General features: G+C 38.9%; 3 gene segments (V, D, J or C); all 3 read left to right on the top strand.

The window, feature by feature from the left end:
* The first annotated feature begins 851 nt into the window (after window positions 1-851).
* On the top strand, window positions 852-1,418 carry LOC113899473. The segment is given in 2 exon segments: window positions 852-915; window positions 1,084-1,418. Coding segments are annotated over 2 exon segments (399 nt in total).
* Window positions 1,419-4,514: 3,096 nt separating this feature from the next.
* LOC113899370 lies at window positions 4,515-5,089 on the top strand. The segment is given in 2 exon segments: window positions 4,515-4,622; window positions 4,782-5,089. Coding segments are annotated over 2 exon segments (357 nt in total).
* A 14,088-nt stretch (window positions 5,090-19,177) lies between these two features.
* On the top strand, window positions 19,178-19,851 carry LOC113899456. The segment is given in 2 exon segments: window positions 19,178-19,229; window positions 19,460-19,851. Coding segments are annotated over 2 exon segments (444 nt in total).
* The last annotated feature ends 4,367 nt before the right edge of the window (window positions 19,852-24,218 follow it).

Here is a 24,218-nt window from a genome sequence, read left to right as displayed (position 1 = left end):
TTGTTTAGGAGAGTGAATCATGGTGCTTTTATAATTTAAAAACTATATATTAGGCCCATCATTGAATAAAGAGCAACAGCATCTACCTCTTTTCAGCTTATAAACAAATTCTCTATCTCTATATTCTTACTGTGCATGAGCGCTGAAGAATTGATGTTTTTGAACTATGGGGTTGGAGAAGACTCTTGAGAGTCACTTGGACTGCAAGGAGATCCAACAAGTCCATCCTAAAGGAGATAAATCCTGGGTGTTCATTGGAAGGACTGATGTTGAAGCTGAAACTCCAATACTTTGGCCACATGATACAAAGAGCTGACTCATTTGAAGAGACCCTGATGCTGGGAAAGATTGAGGGCAGGAGGAGAAGAGGATGACAGAGGATGAGATGGTTAGATGGCATCACCTACTCGATGGACATGGGTTTGGGTGGACTCCGGCAGTTGGTGATGGACAGGGAGGCCTGGCATGCTGCGGTTCATGGGGTCACAAAGAGTCAGACATGACTGAGTGACTGAACTGAACTGAATTGAGATTACTTCAATCTGAGACATAATTTGTTTGACATTTGCTGTATTTATGCATGTCCCTCATAGGCACAGCTATGAAAGGACATTTAACCAGAGTTCAGTAGTTAGAGATGTGACCACCAGATGGTGGTGCACCTCTGCTGATGAGAACATGTGGAGGGTTCATGTGAGTGGGTTCTGAATGCATAGGCTTAGGGCAGAAGTAGAGCCTTTTTCTTATTGGCTGGGTAGACAATGAAATAAACCACTAGAGAAAAGAAGGGATCACTTGGTAACAGAAGCAGGTCTCCTGGTTGGAGACTGCAGGTCCACAATTGATCCTAAATGGGAAAAACAATGAAGACACCCATTGAAGCTTTAATCACGTTCATATGGCTGCAGCTGGACTGTGAGTTGAGGGTTTAAGGGAAACAGACTATATTAGTAGATATTTGTTAGACACCGAGACTGACTTTATTCAGGTTTCTTCTAGTTATTGTAGAAAAGGGAAAGTAAATTGTGGAACTTAATAATCTGACAACCCTTCTCCTTTCTCTGACTTCTACTTTCTCCATAGGTGTCAGCCTTGGAAACGAGGTGGAGCAGAGTCCGTCTACCCTGAGTGTCCAGGAGGGAAACAGCTCTGTTATCACCTGCACTTATAAAGACATAGCTTCAGACTACTTCCCTTGGTATAAACAAGGACCTGGGAAAGGTCCCCAGCTCCTTATAGCTATTCGTTCAAATATGGGTGAAAAAAAAGACCAGAGACTGACTGTTTTATTGAATAAGAACACCAAACATCTCTCCCTGCACATCTCAACCATCCAACCTGGAGACTCAGCTGTCTACTTCTGTGCAGCAAGGACACAGTGCTTCCCAGGCCCCCGCTACCTGTACTCATACTTGTGACTGGGGCAGCCCCCTTCCTTTGGTGCAACCTTCAAAGTAGCATTTGTCATATTGTGCATCTGCAAGTGGAAACTGATGTGTTAGACAAGCATAGAATCAGAAGGTTAGGTTCAAGATGACCCAGAAAGTATGACACATTTTATGGATAATTGCTGCTTACTAAATTCTTGAAGGAAGTTAGCATTGTTTTGTTTTGAAATTGTAAGATTGCCTTTACATTTGCCACTCACACTCCTTTTCTATAAATAACCTCTTGGTATCAATTCACAATCCTTATTATGAATGGGTTTTTTTAATTCTGTGTTTTGAAAACAGCACTTATTATTTTTCTGATTATATATTGCATGGTAATTATAGGGAAATGTGTGATATCCAATAAATATGATATTGATAATTCTGCAATCACATAATATTGTGAATATTCAGCTTACCTTTTTAAAGAATTATTGTTACAATAGGCTTATAATGTTTTTCACTTACTATTATATGTTGAATTGAGCATTCACCATTCACATAGTTGATTATCAGTAGATGTTTGTTAAAGAAATAAGAAAGGGTGACTCCTGCAATGCAGGAGACCCTGGTTCAATTCCTGGGTTGGGAAGATCCGCTGGAGAAAAGGTAGGCTACCCACTGCAGTATTCTTGGGCTTTGCTTGTGGCTCAGCTGGTGAAGAATCCACCTGCGATGTGGGGGAGCTGGGTTCAATCCCTGGGTTGAGAAGATCCCCTGGAGAAGGGAAAGGCTACATACTCCAGTATTGTGGCTTGGAGAATTCCATGGGCTGTATAGTCCATGGGGTCACAAAGAGTCAGACATGAAGAGCGACTTTCACTTTAACAGGCATACATGAAATGTGAACTGTGTTAAAAATCTATAACTACCACTGTAAGTATACTTTTTGCAATTTAATGTATCCAAGATAGATCCACAAGTTCAGCTACTTCGTTAATTTCGTTTTTGCTAATGATTGGTTTAAAAAGGAGTTTAGAATAGTTATTGCATAGACAGCCTGGTATTGTTTCTTTTCAATATTTAAGATAAGATTATTTTAAAGCACATTAATTCACATTTGGTATGAGAGTGTTAAAAAAATCTGTTCAGGACATGAAGGTATTTTGAATAGCAGAGGTGCTATCAGGAGAACCTTTCACTGAGAAGGGTAACAAAGTTTAATAACCTGAGGGGAAATTAATATTTTATATTAATCAACTGATTAGTAGAAAAAGGTTGGGGGTTTTGTAGAAAAAGGTTGGAGAACAATTTGTGCTATGTCTGGTACTATCAGATTTAATGGAGATTCCAGGGCAGGATCTGAAAGCACTTCAACCAGTTTAGCTAAGGCTGTAATTATTTTGAGATAAGAAAGTAAGTTTCTGTTCAACTTTAAGGGGTAGGCCACTGTAGGTAACAGCTCTCTGCTGTTTGCCATTGTCGACTACAAAGATGCATAACGTGAGAGGTGAGAGCTAAGTTTTACTTGGGGCAAAATGAGGACTGCAGCCAGGGAGACTGAAGCTCAGATAGCTCTGAGAAACTGCTCCAAGAGGTAGAGGGGGAAAGTCAATATTTAAGATTTTGGTGAAGGGGGAATTCAGTGCAATCAAGTGCTTACTTTACAAAAGATTTTCTGCTAGTCACAAGGAGCTGACGTCACCATGAAGGGATTTAGTGTGTTTCTAGATATGAAGAGATGCAAGGATTGGGATCATGAAATCAGTTCCTGAAAATATCTAACCATGGAAAGACCTGTTTCACCAGTTTCCCTGGAGCACAGAGTGCCTCACTCTCCACCCTGCACTCCCCTCAACGAGTGTTGAAGGTCAGCAGCTGCAGCAGCACAGGGTTCAGTTTCTGCAGAGGCAGAAGACAGATGCCCTTGCTGTTGGTCAGTGGCTGGCAAATACTCTTGGCAAGTGCCAGTTTGTAGTTGACACCATGTTGTTTAGTAATATCCTTAGGCATGGCTTTCCTTTTACATTCTTATACAAATATTATGATCAGTAGTGGTCTTATTTATGATCAACTGTCTTATGGAGATCTCTTGTGGTATATTCCCTTAGAACTAGGTGCACAGAATATAGAGGCTTTGTGTGGCTTTTGGGGGCTTCTCTGGTGGCTCAGATGGTCAAGAATCTGCCTACATTGCTGGAGACCTGGGTTCAATCCTGGGGTTGGAAAGATCCAGTATTCTTGCCTGGAGAATGCCATGGACAGAGGAGCCTGGCAGGTCTGGGGTCGCAAAGAGTCAGACCTGACTGAGAGGGTTCCAATTGAATTAATGGGAACAATATAAATTCAAAGGTTTGATAACCCGATGACCAAAATCTGGCATCTATTTGCCCTCTCTGAACAGACCTGGGCTGTCAGAACAAATAGAGAAGAGAAAGGGACCACTGTGACAGGACTCCATGTCTGCGAGATTCATCCTAGCCTTCTGCAAAGGGAGATTATCTTTTCTCCTACTATTAAGTCCCAAATTAGATAACTGAACAGATGTTGTGGTGAAGAATTATAGTGATTGCTATATTGATATGTAGGTTGAGAAAGCTGCAGTAATTAACACAAACAGATTTTTCTTCTTTTCATAAAGCAATTTATTTTCTACCTTAAGTGAAAGAAAGCATATGTAGGTATGAAGATAAATGATCATTACGTCTTATGTTGTTTCCATAATCCTTTGCATGCAGTATCTTAAAACAAGTTTTATCATAGATGCAACAGCTGAACACAGTAGTTCGTCAAATTATCACTCTTCCTTTTGTTATCAAATTTGACTTGTGTTTATTTTCAGATGTAATTGGTGTCAACTGAAAATGGGTTTGGGTGGACTCTGGGAGTTGGTGATGGACAGGGAGGCCTGGCGTGCTGCGGTTCATGGGGTTGCAGAGTCAGACACAACTGAGCGACTGACTGAACTGAACTGAAGAGCTGGTTAATGCAAAAGGAAGTTTGGGGTGAGTGAGACACTCTCCTGGTCCATAGAGAAGTTGACATGAGCCACAGCAACTTGCTACTCCAGGAAACCCCTGTTTCCTGTTGTGGGGCAGCAGCAGCACATGCCCAGCAACTCTTCCCTCACCCTGTCAGGCTCACCTTGCAAGGCCTTGACATTGAAGAAGAAGATATTTTCCATCTAGTGGAAGAGCTGAAACATGCTTCTCTCCAGCCTTCTGAAGGTGGTCGTGGCTTCACTGTGTTTAGGTAAGGATGTTCCCAGTGGAACTGTGCCTCCTCTGTGACCTAAGGACTGGCGGAACAGGCAGTCTTATGGGAACCCTGGGAAGAAGTGGGGTCTAAAATAGGATTTCTTTATTCCATACCACTTATTCCTAAAGTTCTGATTCTATTTTCTTTCTTTAGGATCCATTATTGCCCAGAAGGTAACTCAAGACCAACCACAAGTACTAGGGCAGGAGAAGGAAGCTGTGACCCTGGACTGCAAGTATGACACCAGTGATTCACGTTATAGTTTAGTCTGGTACAAGCAGCCCAGCAGTGGGGGGATGATTCTCCTTATTCGTCAGGATTCTTCTAACCAGCAAAATGCCACAGAAGGTCGCTACTCATTGAACTTCCAGAAAGCGAGAAAATCTATCACACTTGTCATCTCAGCCTCACAGCTAGAGGACTCTGCAGTGTATTTCTGTGCACTGAGAGACCCACAGTGAGACGTGTGTAGGAGGGACCTGCACCAAAACCCAGGGCCCTCTCCACCTGCTGTGGGGACCAGGGCAGGGAGTTGGCAGCACAGACAGGAAGTGATTAGGGTTGCACAGGCATAGCGTCAGAGAGAAGATACTCATTCTAAGAAAATAATTCTTTAGGTTCAGAGGCCATATTTAGAGCTATCATTCATAAAAAAATCCGTATCCCTAAAATTTAGGTTTAAATTATTTATTTATTAAAAATGTAAAATAATGTATTGAGGACAAAAATTAGCCACATAAAATCCTTGCCATGTAGTGATTAGTATGAGCTAGAAGAATTGATTAAGGGAATTCAGAAATATCTGAATTACAAATCAGTAAAAATATGTGTGAATTGTTGGATTTTCATTTCAATTTATTCATGTTTTACCAAAAGTTTTCATTTTTGTCTCTGGTTCAAAGGATTTGTTAACAAAATAAGCCACTTGTTATATACAAATAAATAATATAGATGTTTATTGGAGAATTATCTAGCTTACTTTCAACATATTAGCATTGAACACACTAACATTAAAAGAAAATAGAAATAGAAAGAGCAGATGATACATCACCAAATTGGGTCTTGACCAACATCCAGACTTGGATGGAGGTCAACATCCAGACTTGAGAGTTTTCAGCACTGGGAAGTCCCAGGTCACAGCACATCTGGAGTCCCAATTATGAAGAGTCCTCTCCGTGGGTGAGACTTCAAGGATTGCAGTTCAGGGCTCCCATTTACAATCCCAGGGCAGTTGCAAACTGATATCATCATCAATTTGTGACCAAATTGCAGCTCTGGTTTCATGTTAATACTGTTTGTTTAGTCATATAAAACTTGGAGTGTTGAGGGCTGGGAGGTCCCTCTAGGAGCTCAATAATCTCAATATTCCTTCCCCATCTTATCCATGGTGCTGGAAGTCTTGCACTCACAGCAGGCAGTTACTCACAGTCAACTCCCAGTCAGGGTAGTGTCCAGGCAGGTTAGAAGCAAGGTCAGAGGCCTGTTCTGCTTTGTCTCTGAAGCCCAAACAAGACTATTTAATTTTCCTAGCAATTCATTAAATATTCATTGACTATATGTTATATTACAGGCGTTGTTTTGTTATGAAATCTCTGTGTGATTTTCCTTCTTTTGAATATCATGTTGTTTCACACCATTTAATAAATTCATTCATTTTAGTTTTGTTAGCTGAGTTAATAGTACCCTTATCTACATTCTAAGGTGCCTACTTTGTGCTAATACTCATTGCTTCTTATTAACACCTCTATCACTGAATGGCTCAATTTTCATAATATAAGTTTTTCCTGCCTCCCTTCAGTCTTATCCACAAAAAGATCAAAAATTAGTGGCTCTTAGAAGGACATTTTGTGAAGTACTGTATGAATTACGTTCTGTCTCTGGTCTTGCATTTCACTGCACATGCCTCCAAAAGCATTTTTGCCATTATGTGGCTGATTTTGCACCCCTCTAGGCCCTCTCTTTCAATCACTGTTACACAATCCCAAATATTCCTTCTCTCCAATTTCCTCCTTCTACCTTGAATCCCATTTTTCTCAGTGTTTTAAAAATTGAATGGTAATGGGTGGTTGCTAAGTGATCTTGTATAGTAGCTGCATAGATCTTGTATAGTATTTGAAAGCAATTGTGTAGAGTAGGGAGAAGGCAATGGCACCCCACTCCAGTACTCTTGCCTGGAAAATCCCATGGACGGAGGAGCCTGTAGGCTGCAGTCCATGGAGTCGCTAAGAGTCGGACATGACTGAGCGACTTCACTTTCACTTTTCACTTTCATGCATTGGAGAAGGAAATGGCAACCCACTCCAGTGTTCTTGCCTGGAGAATCCCAGGGACGGGGGACCCTGCTGTGCTGCCATCTATGGGGTTGCACAGAGTCAGACATGACTGAAGCAACTTAGCAGCAACAGCAGCAGTGTAGAGTAGAAATCTTAAAAGGAATGTCTTACATTCTTTACAATAAGTGAGGCTGGAAAAACTGGACAGCTAAATGTAAAAGAATGCAATTATAACACTATCTAACATCATACACAAAAATAAACTCAAAATGGATTAAAGAAAAAAAAAAAAGGCCTAAATGTAAGATTGGATGCTATAAAAATCTTAGAGGGTAACATAGGCAGAACAATCTTTGACATAAATCACAATAGAATCTTTTCTTGGTCTACCTCCTAGAGTAATGAAAATAAAAACAAAAATAAACAAATGGAACCTAAATAAACAAAAAAAAAAACAAAAATAAACAAACCTAAAAGCTTTTGCATAGCAAAGGAAATCATAAACAAAACAGAAAGAAAATCCACAGAATGAGAGAAAATATTTGCAACTGAATTGACAAGGGATTAGTCTCCAAAATATACAAACAGCTCATGCAGATCCATATTAAAAACAAACAAACAAACAAACAACTCAAATTAAAAATGAGGGGACGATCCAATAGACATTTCTCCAAAGAACATGTACAGGTGACCAAAAGGCACATGAAAAGATGCTCAACGCCACTAATTATTCAGTTCAGTTCAGTTCAGGTGAGTCTCTTAGTCGTGTCTGACTTTTTGCGACCCCATGAATCCCAGCATGCGAGGCCTCCCTGTCCATCACCAACTCCCGGAGTGCACATAAACTCATGTCCATCGAGTTGGGGATGCCATCCAGCCATCTCATCCTCTGTTGTCCCCTTCTCCTCCTGCTCCCAATCCCTCCCAGCATCAGAGTCTTTTCCAATGAGTCAACTCTTCGCATGAGGTGGCCATAGTACTGGAGTTTCAGCTTTAGCATCAGTCCTTCCAATGAACACCCAGGACTGATTTCCTTTAGGATGGACTGGTTGGACCTCCTTGCAGTCCAAGGGACTCTCAAGAGTCTTCTCCAACACCACAGTTCAAAAGCATCAATTCTTCAGCGCTCAGCTTTCTTCACAGTCCAACTCTCACATCCATACATGACTACTGGAAAAACCATAGCCTTGACTAGATGGACCTTTGTTGGCAAAATAATGTCTTTGCTTTTTAATATGCTGCCTAGGTTGGTCATAACTTTCCTTCCAAGGAGTAAGTGCCTTTTAATTTCACGGCTGCAATCACCATCTGCAGTGATTTTGGAGCCCCAAAAAATAAAGTCTGACACTGTTTCCACTGTTTCCCCATCTAGAGAAATGCAAATCAAAACTACAATGAGATATCACTTCACACTGATCTTTGGGCTTCCCTGGTGGCTCAGTTGGTAAAAAATCTTGGGCTTCCCTGGTGGCTCAGCTGGTAAAAAATCTGCTTGCAATGTGGGAAACCTGGGTTTGATCCCTGGGTTGGGAAGATCCCCTGGAGAAGGGAAAGGCTACCCACTGCAGTATTCTGGTCTGGAGAATTCCGTGGCCTATATAGTCCACGGGGTCACAAAGAGTTGGACACGACTGAGTGACTTTCACTTCCACTCACAATGATCAGAATGGCCATCATCAAAGAATCTACAAGCAATAAATGTTGGAGAAGGTGTGGAGAAAAGAAGAAAAGGGAACCTTCCTACACTGTTGGTAGAAATGTAAATTGGTATAGCCACTATGGAGAACAGTATGGAAGTTCCTTAAAAAACTAAAAAAAGTGCTACCATATGACCCAGCAATTCCACTTCTGGGCATAAATCTGGAGAAGACCATAATTTGAAAAAATACCTGTACCCTAATATTCACTGCAGCACTATTTACAGTACCAAGGACATGGAAGCAACCTATGCCTATGGAAAGAATGGATAAAGAAGATGTGGTACATATATACAATGCAACATTACTCAGCCATAAAAACAATGAAATAATGCCATTTGCAGCAACATGGATAGACCTAGGGACTGTCATACTGATTGAAGTCAAACAGAGACAAATATCATATAATATTTATAATACTTATATGTGGAATCTTAAAAAATGGTACAAATGAACCTATTTCCAAAACAGAAGTAGAGTCACAGAAATAGGAAACAAATTTATGGTTACCAAGGGGGAAGTAGGGGAGGGATAAATTAGGAGGTTGGGATTGTCATATACACACTACTATATATATAATATAGATGGATAACTAATAAGAAACCTACTACAGAGCACAGGGAACTCTACTCAATATTTTGTAATGACCTACATGGGAATATAATTCTAAAAAGAGTGGATATGCTGTATATGTACAACTGATTCACTTTGCTGTACATCGGAAACTGACTTTGTAAATCAACTATACTCCAGTAAAAATTAATTTTAAAAAGTCTTAAATTTGTTTAACTCAAAAAATCTTACCATCCTAACAGACATTTTTTTACCATATTAATAATTTTAAGTGCATAATACAGTGATATTAAATACATTTACATTATTATTAAACAGAAACATTATTCCTCTCTAGAACTCTTTTCATGTTGAAAAGCTGAAAATTTGTACTTATTAAAGAGTAACTCCCCATTCCCCTGTCCCTCCAGCTCCTGACCACTACTATTCTGCTGTCTCTGAGTTTGACTACTTTAGACATCCTGTATAAGTGGAATCATGCAGCACAGGTCACTTTGTGTCTTATTTCATTTATCATGATGTACTCAAGTTTCATCTACGTTGTAGCATGTTTTAGAATTTCTTTCCTTTTTAAGGTTGAATAATATTCTAGTATAAGTATAGACCGTACTTCGTCTATCTATTCATTTGTTGATATTTGGGTTGCTTCCACCTTTTGATGGAAACATAGATATGTAAATATCTCAGTATTTTGGGTATATGCCAAAATTTCAATTTTTGATATAATTAGAAATGGAATTCCTGAACCATATGCACCTCTGTTTTAAAATTTTTGAGAAATATTTATCCTAGTTAATTAGAACAGCTCTCCTCTAGACCACTTTATCACAAGCCAGTTTCAAGGACTAGAGAAAGCAAGTGATCAGGAGCTGTGAATGAAGTTTTGGGACTCTGGTGGTTCACCTAAACCCAGAAAAATCTGTCATCTTTGCCATAGTGCATTGCTCCTCAGGTGCCTAACAATTGATCTGAAAGGAACTTGGATATTCTTGGATATTCTTTCTAATGTGTTGCAGTCCTCTTTTGGTGAAAGGGTCAAATCTGTGATTATTTAGTCACTTTTTATTAGTTCAATGTGCAGAAACAAAGAAGAAAGTTGTTAACACACTGCATTGTGTACGTGTGTGCTTTTTTGCTTCAGTCATGTCCAGCTCTTTGTGACCCTGTGGACTGTAGCCTGCCAGGCTCCTCTGTCCATGGGATTATCCTGGCAAAAATACCAGAGTGGGTTGCCATTTCCTCCTCCGGGGGATCTTCCCAACTCAAGGATCCAACCTGCAGCTTCTGCATTGCAGGTGGGTTCTTTACCACTGAGCCACCAGAGAAGCCCCTGAAAATAATCTATAGTATAAAAAACAGGGAATCAGGTTTTGCTATCAGAGAGACTTCTATCCAAAATTATTCGTTCTGTCATGAACTTTCTAGACACTTGTGAGCCTTGTTTTATTATATAAAATGGGAGAGTGATAGATTCTTTGACATTTTATTGTGGCAATTTATCAATAGTGTAGTTACAGGGGCTGACAAGTAGCAGTTGATTAATTAATGAGAATAACCTTAATAGATGTAGAAAAAGCATTTGAGAAAATTCAGCATCTATTCTTGTTTTAAAACTTCCAGCAAATTAGGACCTAAGGAATTTCCTCAACTTAATAAAAAACCTCTACAAAAACTACAGCAAACACCATACTTGATGGTGAAAGAATGAATGATTCCCCCCTAATTTCAGCACTAGGGGAAGAATGTTGGCTCTCACCTTCTGTATTTAGTGTTTTACTAGGGATTCTAGCCCGTGTAAAAAGGCAAGAGAAAGAAGTAAAAAACAGACAGTTCGGAAATGAAGAAGTGAACCTATCTTTAGTTACAGACAGCATAATTATCTGAGTATAAAATCCAAGTGAATCTATGAAAAAACTATTAGAAAAAATAAGAAAGTTAAAATCAAATAAACACCTACCATATGCTCCAGGAATTCCACTCCCAGATATTCACCCAAGAGAAAAATGAAAGCACATGTCTACTAAAGGTGTGACATAAAATAGCTCAAAGCAACTTTGTAGCAGCCTCAAACTAGAGGTAACAGAAATGTTTGTTAACAGGTGAATAGATTAACAAATCATTTTATATCTATGTAATGGAAGACTTTTCATCAATACAAAGGAATGAGCCATTGATACTTACAACCATGAAAGAATCTTAATTATGCTGAGTGAAAGAAGTTAGACAAGAGTACATATGATTCCATTTATATCATATAAAATATGCAAACTAATTCATGACAGAAGTGCTGCATGAAAATTGGAGTAGGAGGTGGGGAGAGGATTGAGGGGAGATTATAAAGAGATGTGAGAAAACTTTTTTGGGTGATGCATTGTTCATTATCTTGATTGGAATAATAGCTTCACAAACATGTACACATGTTAAATCTTATTAATTAGTTTACTTAAAATAAGCGCAGTATAGTTTTGTGAATGTTGTATATTAATTAAACAATTAAAAATCCAGTATCGTGCATCGAACCTGGACTGGCGACTCGTTTCATACATGATATTATACATGTTTCAATGCCATTCTCCCACATCTCCCCACCCTCTCCCTCTCCCACAGAGCCCATAAGACTGATCTATACATCAGTGTCTCTTTTGCTGTCTCATACACAGGGTTATTGTTACCATCTTTCTAAATTCCATATATATGTGAAAAAAAAATCCAAATTTAGCAAATGTCTTTCTTCAATGTTGCATGAATCTTCTAATGTGACCTCAATTCCAAATATTTCTCCTGTATGTTCTGGTCCTATATGTGTTTTTAAATGTGTGGATAGCAACTTTCTATTTATTTTCAACTCAGCATCATCTAAACTTATTTTTTGCTTTCTGTTTAATGTGTCAATTTTTTTCACAATTCCTCCCTAGCATAGTTCTGAGGCCATTTTTGACAACGGAGTTGGAAAATGAAGGAGAAAGGAAGGAATATGTGAATCCAAAAGAGAATCTGAGCCTGATTTTATTACTTAAATCTGCATCAGGGAAATTATTTGTATGGGCTTTGGACTGATGAAGCTGCCTGATACAAATCTGTGGAGAGTAAACTCCAGGAATCAGACTGAGCTAAACTTCCATCTTTGTGTCTAAGGGGAGGCTTCCCTTGTGGCTCAGCGGTAAAGCATCTTCCTGTAATGCAGGAGATGCAGGAGTTGTGGGTTTGATTGCTTAGTCAGGAAGATGCCCTGGAGGAGGGCATGACAACCCACTCCAGTTTTCTTGCCTGGAGAATGCCATGGACAGAGAAGCCTGGCAGGCTACAGTCCATAGGATTGCAAAGAGTTGGACACGACTGAAGCAACTGAGTACCCATGCATGTGTGTCTAGGGATGCATGGGTATAGGGTTTTGTAGGTGTGTTCCACTCCAGAACTTCATCCTGATAGCCTTCAGGATTTTTTATTTTTTCAAAAATGAATATTCATAAAAAGTAAGCTAAAGAAGTTCTTGTTTTTGTTGCTGCTACTTCATAGCAAAAAACCAGTTTAAAAAATTTCATTTCTCCCTGATCATTAATGGCCATCTTGCTCTAGGACACTGATTACAAAAGACACTGATTACTTATAAACCAGTATCGAACTGGCTGCAACAAAACCATCTGGAAGTGATTCATTTCGATATTTGGCAAAACTAATACAATATTGTAAAGTTTAAAAATAAAATAAAATTTAAAAAAAATAAATAAAAGTTATTAACTTCTGGGAATTACCTGGTGGTCCAGTGGTTAGGAGTCTATTCTTTCACTGCTGAGGGCCCTGGTTCCATCCCTGGGCAGGGAACTAAGATCCGACAAGCTGTGCAGTGGGGTCAAGGAAAAAAAAATTACACTTTTTGGTCTCAATCCTGAAAAGTACAATTCATGAAGTTATAGTTGGGATTCCTGAATCTGTCATTTAAAATCAGTCACACATTGATTCTATTATCAGCTGTTGTATGAATATCAGCTATGTCTTTAATAATTTGAAAAGCTGGGAAAGAACAGCCTAACTCATGTTCCAGGCTTTTGACAGAAATCCACATTTTTAGGTTTCCCAACCGGTGGAGGAAAATTATTTGATTAAAGTTTGGCAACAAAATGTGGCACATGGATGCTAAGAGAATCAGTCCTGAAGCTAGATTTTCACTAAGAGTATGGGGTTAATCTTGGCTGATTCAGATAGATTACCCATCTTATCTTGAAATCAGGGAAATAGTATAATAAAATATTGATGTCAGATCATTCTATAAGGATTTGGTAAATTCAGTTACGATAGTTCTTTTGTTTTCATGTTTTAATGGTTTTGAAATTCAAGGTTATTTGACTATAGATAGGATAGTGTGAATTTTCCCCCTGAAAATATTTTATTAAAACGATAGCATTTCTTACAAATGATATTATTTTAGAAATGATAAAATACTATATTTCAAGTAGTAGTGGTTCCTGAATCAAAAACCCTTTATTCATTACTTTTGCTTGATATAGCAAATACTTGGTGAGCATGTAATAAATATAAGTCACTGCTCTATAAATTGGGGTACAATGCTGAGAAATAGAGATTCATTCAATACTGATGACTTCTTATTACTTCCTCTGTAATCAGCCACAAAACCCTTTTTTGACAGTCAGTTGATTATAGGTTGGCCCACAGGGATACTTGAGACTATAAAGCACCATGTTAAAGTGCTTAAGAAAACTGATATCTTCTTAGCTACAGAAATACCTGGGATGCTTTGTTAAAGAACTTCCAAGTCAGGTAGTATCTTAAAAGCAAAACAGATGTGAGAGGTGTTGACAGCTGTTGATCAGATTTCCAAGCCCCACCTGAAGACTGACATGCGCCTCATGGATAAAGTCAAGGATAAAATTTTTCTGATTTGCAGAGGAGACCAGGATACATTCATCACTTTTCTGTCCTGTAACACCAGAGTGTGCAGTTTCCTAACACAGACACATTTTCTGTGTGAAACTAAATTTCACTGTGACTTCAACATTTCTTCATGTTAAGAGTCAAGAACGTTATTCAGAGATACTCTAGAGATGAGTTCTTCTTCAGGCTTAGAGACCGTAATACTCTTCCTACTGAATAAGCAAAATGCCTCCAAAAATTTGGATTCTTTCCTCTGTTATGTCAACAAAACCTTTCATCATAATTTTATCCCAGAGCTTTATGCCTAAGATTACACAGAACTCTTTTATTTTTCCCCAGGACAAACCCGTGGAGACTCAGTGACCCGGTTAGGCGGCCAAGTGACTCTTCCAGAAAAGGCTGCCGTGACCATCAATTGCACTTATTCAGTCACCAGGTACCCCACTGGTTTTTGGTATGTTCGGTATTCAAGAGAAGGTCCACAGATCCTCCTGAAAGCCACGAAGGACAAGGAGAAGGGAATCAGCAAAAGTCTGAAGCCATATACCACAGAAAATCAAAATCCTTCCACCTGAAGAAAGCCTCAGTCCAAGAGTCAGACTCGGCTGTGTACTACTGTGCTCTGAGTGGCACAGAGAAGGGAACTGCAGGGGGAGCTGAACACACTCTGAGCAGCAGCGGGGCCTGGGGGCTGAGCGTCTGACTATCTGATTCACTCTGTGGCACAGTCTATGGTGTTTTGTCTCTCAGTCTCTGGTTGATACAAAACTCATACAAATGCCTAGGGCATGAGAACCGGAAGTGAATATTCCCCATACCCAACTCTCATTAGTGAGTTTAACAAAAGAGTATGACACCAATAGCTCCTTGTCCAGGATTAAAGTAATTTCAGGGTAAAGTCATGTAAATAGTGAGGCTTGGGACCATTGAAAAAAGAAACAAGAAGCATTGGGATACTGCTGTACCCTTGCAGAAAAATTTAGAGACCAGAAACATCAATTACATTTGAATAATTAGGGTGCATGACGTGTTGTGTGTGTTTGTGTGTTCCGAGGTCATTCAGGGAGTGAAGGTTGAAAATAGGAGGACTACAAATATATAAGCAGAGATTATCTACGTTCTCTACCAGTGCCTATATAATAAGCAGTGATCACTTCCCAAACCCAGCAGAAAATTGGAAGTTAGCCAGTAATGAATTGAGCAATGGCACATGTAAGTAAGAAAGCCAAAATAATTAAAAATTCAAAATATGATAATTAAGTATTCACTTTAGGGAAATAGAATATTATTTAAGAAAGTAACATACCCATAGTCTTTATGATTTAACTAAATTTTCTTCTAGATAAGTTTTATCACCAATTTTTCCTTAAACTTTGTGTATTACTGAGGTTTTGGACTTCTGCTTATCAGTTAAGTTTTAAATTTAAAAAAAAATTATGAATGAGATGGAACTTCATTTCATTTAAAGGTCATTTATATGTTTTTGTGTAAATTTTCTATTCATGTATCTTACCATTCCCTACTGTGTTATGGGGCTTCCCAGATGGTTCAGTGGGAAGGAAATGAGGGTTCAATCTCTGAGTCCAGAAGAGCCCCTGCAGAAGGAAATGGCAACCCACTCCAATATTCTTGCCTAGGAAATCCCCTGGACAGAGGATCCTGGTGGGCTGTAGTCCATGGGGTGCATGAGAGTCGGATGTGACCTAGCAACTAAAACAATACCTGTGTTAGAGTCATTTAAATATAGATTTGAAAGAGCATTCTCTGTTAAGAAAGTTGTCATAAACTGTCATATGTATGTCTTTAAAAAGTTTAATACAATCTTTTTGACTTTATTCATGTTTGCTATGCAGAATTTTAAAAATAGTATGTAGTAAATTTATGAAATTTTTCTTTTATGGATTCTGAGTTATATTTTCATTGTTCACAATCTGTAGCACCTTAAATGACAAAATTTTATCTCATATTTACTTTAATGTCTCTCAGATTAGTTTTGTCTTTAAATTTGCATGTGTGTGTGTGTGTGTGTGTGTGTGTATGTGAGCTGAGATTGAGGTTAAGGCTATCTGTTTTTCTCAGTTTTTGTTTATTTTGAGGCAGCTATCCAGGCTCAACATCTTGAATGGCTCGTTTTTCTTCTGATTTTTAAATGTTGTATTTGTCTTTTTCCCTATCTCTTTCATTTTTCCTTATTAAGATTTTCAACCCAGGCATTCTTTTCTGGTCAATATTTATATCTCAGTATTAGCAGTGCTTTTTGGAGTTTCTTACTGGATACGTAAGGAATACATGTCCAGTCAACTTCAAGCCTGTGCTAGAAATATAGAGAAAACAATGTGGGTGGGAGAGCTGCCATTGGAGAAGGAAGGAGAGATGAATCCACCCCATCGCATCACAAGATGTGTATGAAACATCATCTCAGGCAATGGAAACTATCTGCCTGTGTTCCCAGCTCTGTCAGTCAGGGACCCAGGCAAAGCCGCTAAAAACATGTTCACAGTTAGTCCACATAAGGGTGGGAGGTGGACAATCAACACTGGAGACCAAGAACAATTTTGTGTCATCTGTCTTCTTGAAGAAGATTTAAATAATGAGGACTGGGATTTGGAGTTTGGAGGAATAACATCTACTTGAAATGCCTTGAAATCTGCAGCTGCCTCAGTGTTTTGAACTCTGTCATTGCTTTGTAGGGCATTTTTGAATTTTTTTTCTGTTGCCACATTGATTTTTGATGAAGTTTGTAAAAATCTACCTTAGTAACTATCCTTGCTTCTGTTGAGGGTGTTGTTGAAAATTGATTACTGTATTTCAAACCTCTTGCCCCTAATTTAAGCAGAACAGGTATGGACAGCTCTGTGGTCTAAGGCTCTTTCCTTCTCTCTCCTCTTCCTCTCCTGCTCCCTTTGCCTCTCTCCCCTCTTGTCTTCTCTCAGCTCTTCTGCTCTTGATTTTCCTGGACTGATTCTGTTTTCATCCTTCTCTGAAGTAAGTGTTTCTAATCAACCATTTCTTTGAGCCATCAATGTTTAAAAATAATTTTATTGTGAAATATAACAAATGTCCACAAAAGTATGTATAACTCACAATATATATTACTTAGGTACATACAAATTTGAAACGATGGTTTTTTGCTTATGAAATTTCTTTATGAATTTTAAAAGTTTTCTGTATTAGGGATCCCCAGAGAAACAGAACCAATAGCATTAACTTAATGTGCGTGTGTCTTCACCTCTAATAATCCTATTCTGAAGGCCTAGTTTGTTATACAAGGTGATAATATGTTAGGTTTTTTAAGGTAAGTGTTTATGTGATATATCTTTTGCCATTCTTTTGCTTTCAAAATCTTTGGGCATTATATGTAAAGTTTGGAATAAATCTTCAGATATCCACACTCTCAAGTGTTCATTGACCTCCTATTTCACTGAGAAAATAGAAGCAATAAGAAAATTTTCACAAGCTTCTACACTTAACACTTTTTAAGGTAATTCACAGATTTCCATTTCTTTCAGTTGGTTACTGGAAATTTATTTCCTGCCTTTGATTGTATCATGTTTTCTCAATTCTTTATGCATCTTATAGATTTGCTTTGTTATGTGAGCTTTTGAAGCAGCAGATACCTCTCCCAGTATTTATGGTCTGGTCTTGACTAGAGGACACCTTCCTCAGTCAGCAATGCTAAATATGAGGCATGATAGAGACCAGTCCCTTTGGGAGTGTACTCTTGAGGAAATTTGGACAAGGACCCATAGGTTTCCTGTCTTTTCATTTGGAGGAAACACCTCAGTTCTAGCCTTTCTCCACCTTGCACATCAGTACTAGCTGTAATACCACACCATTCTTTTTTCCTTTGGTGCTAGCTGTTCCAGTGACCAAGCCCTGCCAGTGATTCAGTGCTAAGTATGACCAGAAGCAAGTAGAAACTGGCTCCATGGAGGGCGCTTTGAATTATCTGGCATAAGGCCCCCTTCACTCTGTGTGGGGTTAAAATCAGTTCTGCACTGATTCCCAGTCTTGCAGGGCAGTGCTAGCTGTGGAACCACACTCTCCCTTTCCTTGTTCCTTACTATCCCACGGGACTAGGCTCTGCTCCGTCCTGAATAGGGGAAGATAGAGACCATTCCTACTCTTAAATGCTAGGAGTAAGGCCAGCTCCTTCTCCTCCCCCCATTAGCTCTCTTTTCCCCTGTGGAGGAAGAACCTCAGTTCTCCTCTTCCAGGTTCACAGAGCAGGACTGGCAGCAAAAGAGACGTCCTGCATTTTCCTTGGTTTCTCACTGTCCCGAGGGATTGCTCTCTGCCTGTCATACTGGGCATGAGGTAAGATAGAAAACCACCCCACAGAGGGCACCCTGAGAGGACTGAAGGTCGGGTCCAAGCACCAGAATCACTCCCTTCCCCCATGGGGGACACGATGGGCACAGGCTATCTCCTTGGTACTGGGCTGAGCCCATCTGGCTGAGGGACTTATGTGGGTGAAGTGAAGTTGCTCTTCTCTCCCCTGTAAATGAGACTGCTCTCAGCTTGTTCTTCCACGAGTGCATTTACTTTTAGCTGGGTTCGGCATTGTCCTTCAAGGTATATTGTTGCTAATATCATTGTTAAGTCCATGTCTGTGGAGGAAAGAGAGATAAGGCTTCCTCCTTTGCCATTATGCTGATAGTCCACATCATGTCTTTTAAATCTTTCAAAAATGTCAGGAAAGTGTTACCATATATATTTTCAGATAAGAAAACTGAGGCTTAACTTTCCTATCCAATAAGTCAGAATTCATACTGGGGTTTTTAAACATATGTTTTATGTACTAACCTACTCTGTTTATAGAGACTTATAGGGGCTTATATTCAGTATTATGTTCAAAAGAGTAAGAAGGAAACCTAGCAAGAAGCTGAACCCAAGGTTCTGAGCAACCATAGCTCTGACCCCAAGATGGCAGTATTTGCATTGGCCTTGCCTGTGGGTATGATTGAGTATGAAGCAGCAAAATTTGGTCTTTGGCTCAATAGGGTTGTAGTCTCTGATTGGCTAAGCATAATCCCTGAGAATCCTTCATTAACATAAAAACATAAAAGGTGTTGAATAGACAAGTCAGTTTTGGGGGACAGCCCAGTGCAGAAGAATGGAGATGCATGTGAGACCCTCCCTGGTGGTTTTGTGGCTTCATTTTTTTTGTAAGTTAATGAAGAGTTTTAGCCAGGTTGACACAGTAAGTCCAGGGAATATTTTCAAAGGTTTTCAAAAAGGTGTATTGCATATATTGCTTTGGGGTAGAAGGAGAGAAGAATTTGGGGCCATGTTATGGTTCAGGGGGATTCATTCTGGAGAGGAGTAAGAGGTGCAAATTAGAAAGCAATAAAAATGGGTGAGCTATCTCTCAGATCTCTCTTTGCTTTTTGAACAGGCATGAGTGGCAAAAACCAAGTGGAACAGAGTCCTCCATCCCTGGTGGTCCTGGAGGGAGAGAATTGCACATTTCAACGCAATTATACAGTGAGCCCCTTTAACAACCTAAGGTGGTACACACAGGACACTGGGAGAGGTCTTGTTTCCCTGATAACCATGACTTACAGTGACAACAAAAAGTCAAATGGACGGTACACAGCGACTGTGGATGCAACTGCCAAGCACAGCTCCCTGCACTTCACAGCTGCCCAGCTCAGCAATCCAGCCTTCTACATCTGTGTGGTGGGTGCACTATGCTCCCCAGGCACTCGCACTCTGTACCCAAACCTGCACCTGGAGGTTGTCAAGGAGCATTTTTTAAATGTTGTATGCAATTTCAAAGTGAGCTAGTGCTTCTCTTTCAGACATGGCTGAACTTGTATCTACTAACATAGAGGTATCCTCACTCAACACAGTTAACTGCTCACCTGGTTATTCCCAAGGGTAAGACCATCATATTGCATTACTACTCTGAAGTAGATGGTAATTTTGATTAAAAGGGAGAGGTCAGCTCTGTGTGGGGTCCAGCAACTAGTAGAATGTCTACTGAGTATAAAAGCAAAATGTTGACGAAGCTGATGACAATATTTGGTAAGACCGCTAATGTCTTTTGTGTTTGTTTTCTTTATCTCACAGGCATTATGCACAGAAAATGACAATACCTTCCTTCTTGTATAATTTAACGTAGATTGGAAGAAGAATCCATACAAGACTTATGAAACAGGGTCTGGATATAAGATAATTATCCTGAGCTACAGTGTCAATAACTAAATTCATATAAATCAGCTCATTTAGAAGGTTTTGCATTGATCGGAGAGAAAAGAATCTTACAAGGTTTTCCCTGGAGAGGGTTGATTTTAATTATAATTAAATTGATTTAATTATAATTTTAATAACTTGTACATGGTAGATGGTCAAGAATTTTATATAAGTAGAAGGGGAAGAGAAAACTCTAGGAGATAAATAGTAGGTGTATCTCTCCAACTACTCTGCAACAACCCCGCACTTGATCTTGATGTGGTCCCCTCTCCATGTTACCTCTTCAGAGATCAGAAGACGCTGGGTGAGTGTGTGCACAGGGGTATGGATCTGATTTCTGATTTGCTGAGGAGTCTCTCTGCTTCTTGTGACAGCGAATTCATGAATATGCACTCAGATAAACAAGTTGCTTGACCTGGTAGTGTCTGAGAGCTCACAGATTCCAACCTGAGTTCTCATGAGTCTGGTGAATGGAAAAAATGGAGAAGTCTTTGGGAGTTTCATTCCTGGTTCTTTATTGGCAGCTGTGTTGTGACTTGGCTGGTTTTGAAGCTATGAATAAAAAGAGCAGATCCTAGTAATCCCTATAAATCTGAAAGTTATAGAAAGGTGGCTAGTGTTACTGGGGTCACCTGGGGAGGGGGGATTGTGAAAAGGAAATATATTCTTTCAAAAAATAATTGGCCATTAATATATCTCCTTTGTCTGTTGTTCTCTGTTCAAACAGGGGTGAGCAGCCAATATACATTGGACCAGAGTCCTTCATTCCTGAGTATCCAAGAGAGAATACATGCCGATCTTAATTGTACTTATCAAAAGAAAACATTTTACAACTTTGTTTGGTTCGAGCAGGAGCCTGGGAAAGGACTTGTATGTTTGTCTTTAATTTAATCAAGCCAGAAAGAGCAGGCAGACAAAAATTTTAAAGAACTCTTGGGAAAAGAAGGTTTACAGTGTTTTGCGTATCTCAGCCTCCCATCTTGGAGACTCAGCTATCTACTTTTGTGCTTTGCATGCAGTGCTCTCCAGACACCTGCAGCCTGTCCCACAACTGCCAGCTGGGCCTCTTGACAGGGATCTAGCCTTGGGGTGAGAATGAAGGTGTTTCCTTTACCCACAGAGGGAGTTTTCTTAAAATCTCTGTCTCCAAACAGAAATCAAGGATAATCTATCCCTCCTTTATGTGATGAATCTGAATTTATATTGAATTAAATTTCCTTTTGTTACTATTGAAAGTTCATTCCTCAGGGCAAATTGTACTCCTCCTGGGCCTGTTTGCCGAGATTTCTTTTCACCGTCTACCCTTCAGGTGAGAGGGCAGGCCCCTTTGTGCTCAGGCTCCAGTTCAGAAAGCAAGTTTTCACCATGCTGTACCCTCACCAATAGCGTCATACTCATTGGTTCATAGTCTTCATGATATTTTTTTATATCAGTGTACCATTTATACAATTATTTACTAATTTAATATTAAATTTACTTTTATATTAAATAGACTTTAAAAATGACTGAGCAAAAAGTTATCCTTGTTTTAATGGATGTTAATATGAAACCATGTATTTCATGTGCAGGTTATATTTTTTCTATTACAAATTAAAATAATACCTTTTATGTAACAATTACAATTTTCTTTTATGTACTGCCTACCATGACCTCTTGGATCAATCACACTTTAGGAAATACTGATTCAGTCCATGCCCTTAATTTCATAGGTGAAAGAATTAGGATCTACAGGATTTGAATGGCCACTTAAAGCCTGACTTATAGCAAAATGGAAGCTGGGAACAGAACTCAGACACTCTGACCTTTTGTCAATTGTTTCTTCCACTAAAGATAAAAAATGGATCCAGAGTTTGAAGGAAGGAGTCTAGTATTTTAAATTTAAATTAAGCTAAAATTTTACTACTTAATTATATATATTAATTTTAAATAAATTAGAAGATATAAACACATTTAAAAAGAGAACACTCCCATAATTTCATGGCATAAAGGTTATGACTATCACTAGTTTTCAGAATTTTTGGTGCACGTATTATACAGCTATATTTTTCTATGAGGGGGGACTATAATATACCTGGAATTTATAAACATATTAGTTTTTCTCAACATTGTAGATATTTCCATGTCATAAAACATATATTAAAGGCATAATTTTAAATGATTGGCTAATTTCCATTATTTAGATGTATTTAAAAAACTAATCACTATTTGGTATTTTTCTAATTATACAGTATTATAGACAATATTTGTATGAACAAATATCATTTAAGTTGTAGTTTCAATGGAAGTGAAATTGCTTGGATAAGGGAAAAAACATGACACTAAATGTTTGGTTTCCATGAAGAAATTTTTCACCAAGCTATGGCTTCAACAGCAACCCATGAAGCTGCTGACTTTCCAATACTATACCAAGTCAGGATATGACTACTTTAAATTAGTTTTCATTTTACTAAGTGAAAAATTTCAGTTTTAATTTTCTTTTATTTTAATCAGTAAGGTTTTTGTCATTACACATTTTGTAATAAAAAATAAGGTTAGAAAACATCAGAGTACCTCACAGAGAATAAGAACTAATATATTTTCATAAAAGTGAGAAAGCTGGCTTAAAACCCAACATTCAAAATATTAAGATCATGGCATCTGGTCTTCATGGCAGCTGGAAAATAGATGGGGAAACAGTGGAAACGGTGATAGATTTTATCTTCTTGGGCTCCAAAAGCACTGCAGATGGTGACTGCAGCCATGAAATTAAAAGATGCTTGCTCTTTGGAAGAAAAGCTATCACAAACCTAGACAACATATTTAAAAACAGAGACATTACATTACTGACAAAGTTCCCTCTAGTCAAAACTATGGTTCTTCCAGCAGTCATGTATGGATGTGAGAGTTGAACTATAAAGAAAGCTAAGTGCCGAAGAATTGATGTTTTTGAACTGTGGTGTTGGAAAAGACTCTTGAGAGTCCCTTGGACAGCAAGGAGATCAAACCAGTCAATCCTGAAGGAAATCGGTCCTGAATATTCATTGGAAGCTTGATGTTGAAATTGAAGCTCCAATACTTTGGCCACCTGATGTGAAGAACTGACTTATTGGAAAAGATCCTGATGCTGAAAAAATTGAAGGCAGGAGGAGAAGGGGATGATGACAGAGGATGAGATGATTGGATGGCATCACTGACTCTATAGACATGAGTGTGAGCAAGTTTTGGAAGTTGGTGATGGACAGGGAAGCCTGGCGTGCTGCAGTCCATGAGGTTGCAAAGAGTTGGACATGACTGAGTGACTGAATTGAACTGATCTTTTCATAAACTGAGATGTATTAAACAAAATTTGGAAAACACTGTTCTGATCCAGGTTGCCTTCTAACTTGTCTCTTTTCTCTCAAAGTGTATTACCCAGAGTTTTGATATTCAAAATATAGACCAGCAATATTAGAACTTGTGCAGAATCCCAGGATCAACTCAAATCTACTGAATTTGAATCTTCATTTAAACAAATCACCAGGTGATTCTACCACTTTCAAATTTGAGAAGCACTAATCTAACTGGTAGCAACAGTGGTTTTTTAATTATAAATCAAAGTTGTTGCTACCTGCCTAAATGCTTCAGTGGATTTCTATTGCTTCTAGAATAAAATAGAAACTCCTGGCTATGGTATACAAGATTCTGCGGAATGTGAATCCCACCTGACCCTTCAATCTTAGTTCATAATTCTCTTCCCTGACTCTCTGTGCAGTCACGATGCTGATCTTTCAGTTTCCTAAACTTGTCACGTCTTGTCCCATGTTGGGTCTTATTCTTTCATTTGTCTCCAATTCCCGCCTCTCCGCCCCCACCCCCCCGGATCATGGTGAGCCTGACCTATTTTAACCCTTCAGGTCTCAGCTCAAATATCACTTGTTTATGTTTGGTCACTAATTGGTGTCCAGCTCTTTTGTGACCCCAGGGACTGTAGTTCACCAGGC

The sequence above is a fragment of the Bos indicus x Bos taurus genome, chromosome 10, assembly GCF_003369695.1.
Source record: "Bos indicus x Bos taurus breed Angus x Brahman F1 hybrid chromosome 10, Bos_hybrid_MaternalHap_v2.0, whole genome shotgun sequence".
Lineage (NCBI taxonomy): Eukaryota > Metazoa > Chordata > Mammalia > Artiodactyla > Bovidae > Bos > Bos indicus x Bos taurus.
The sequence above is the reverse complement of the archived record's forward strand: the minus strand, read 5'-3'. Positions and strand labels throughout refer to the sequence as shown.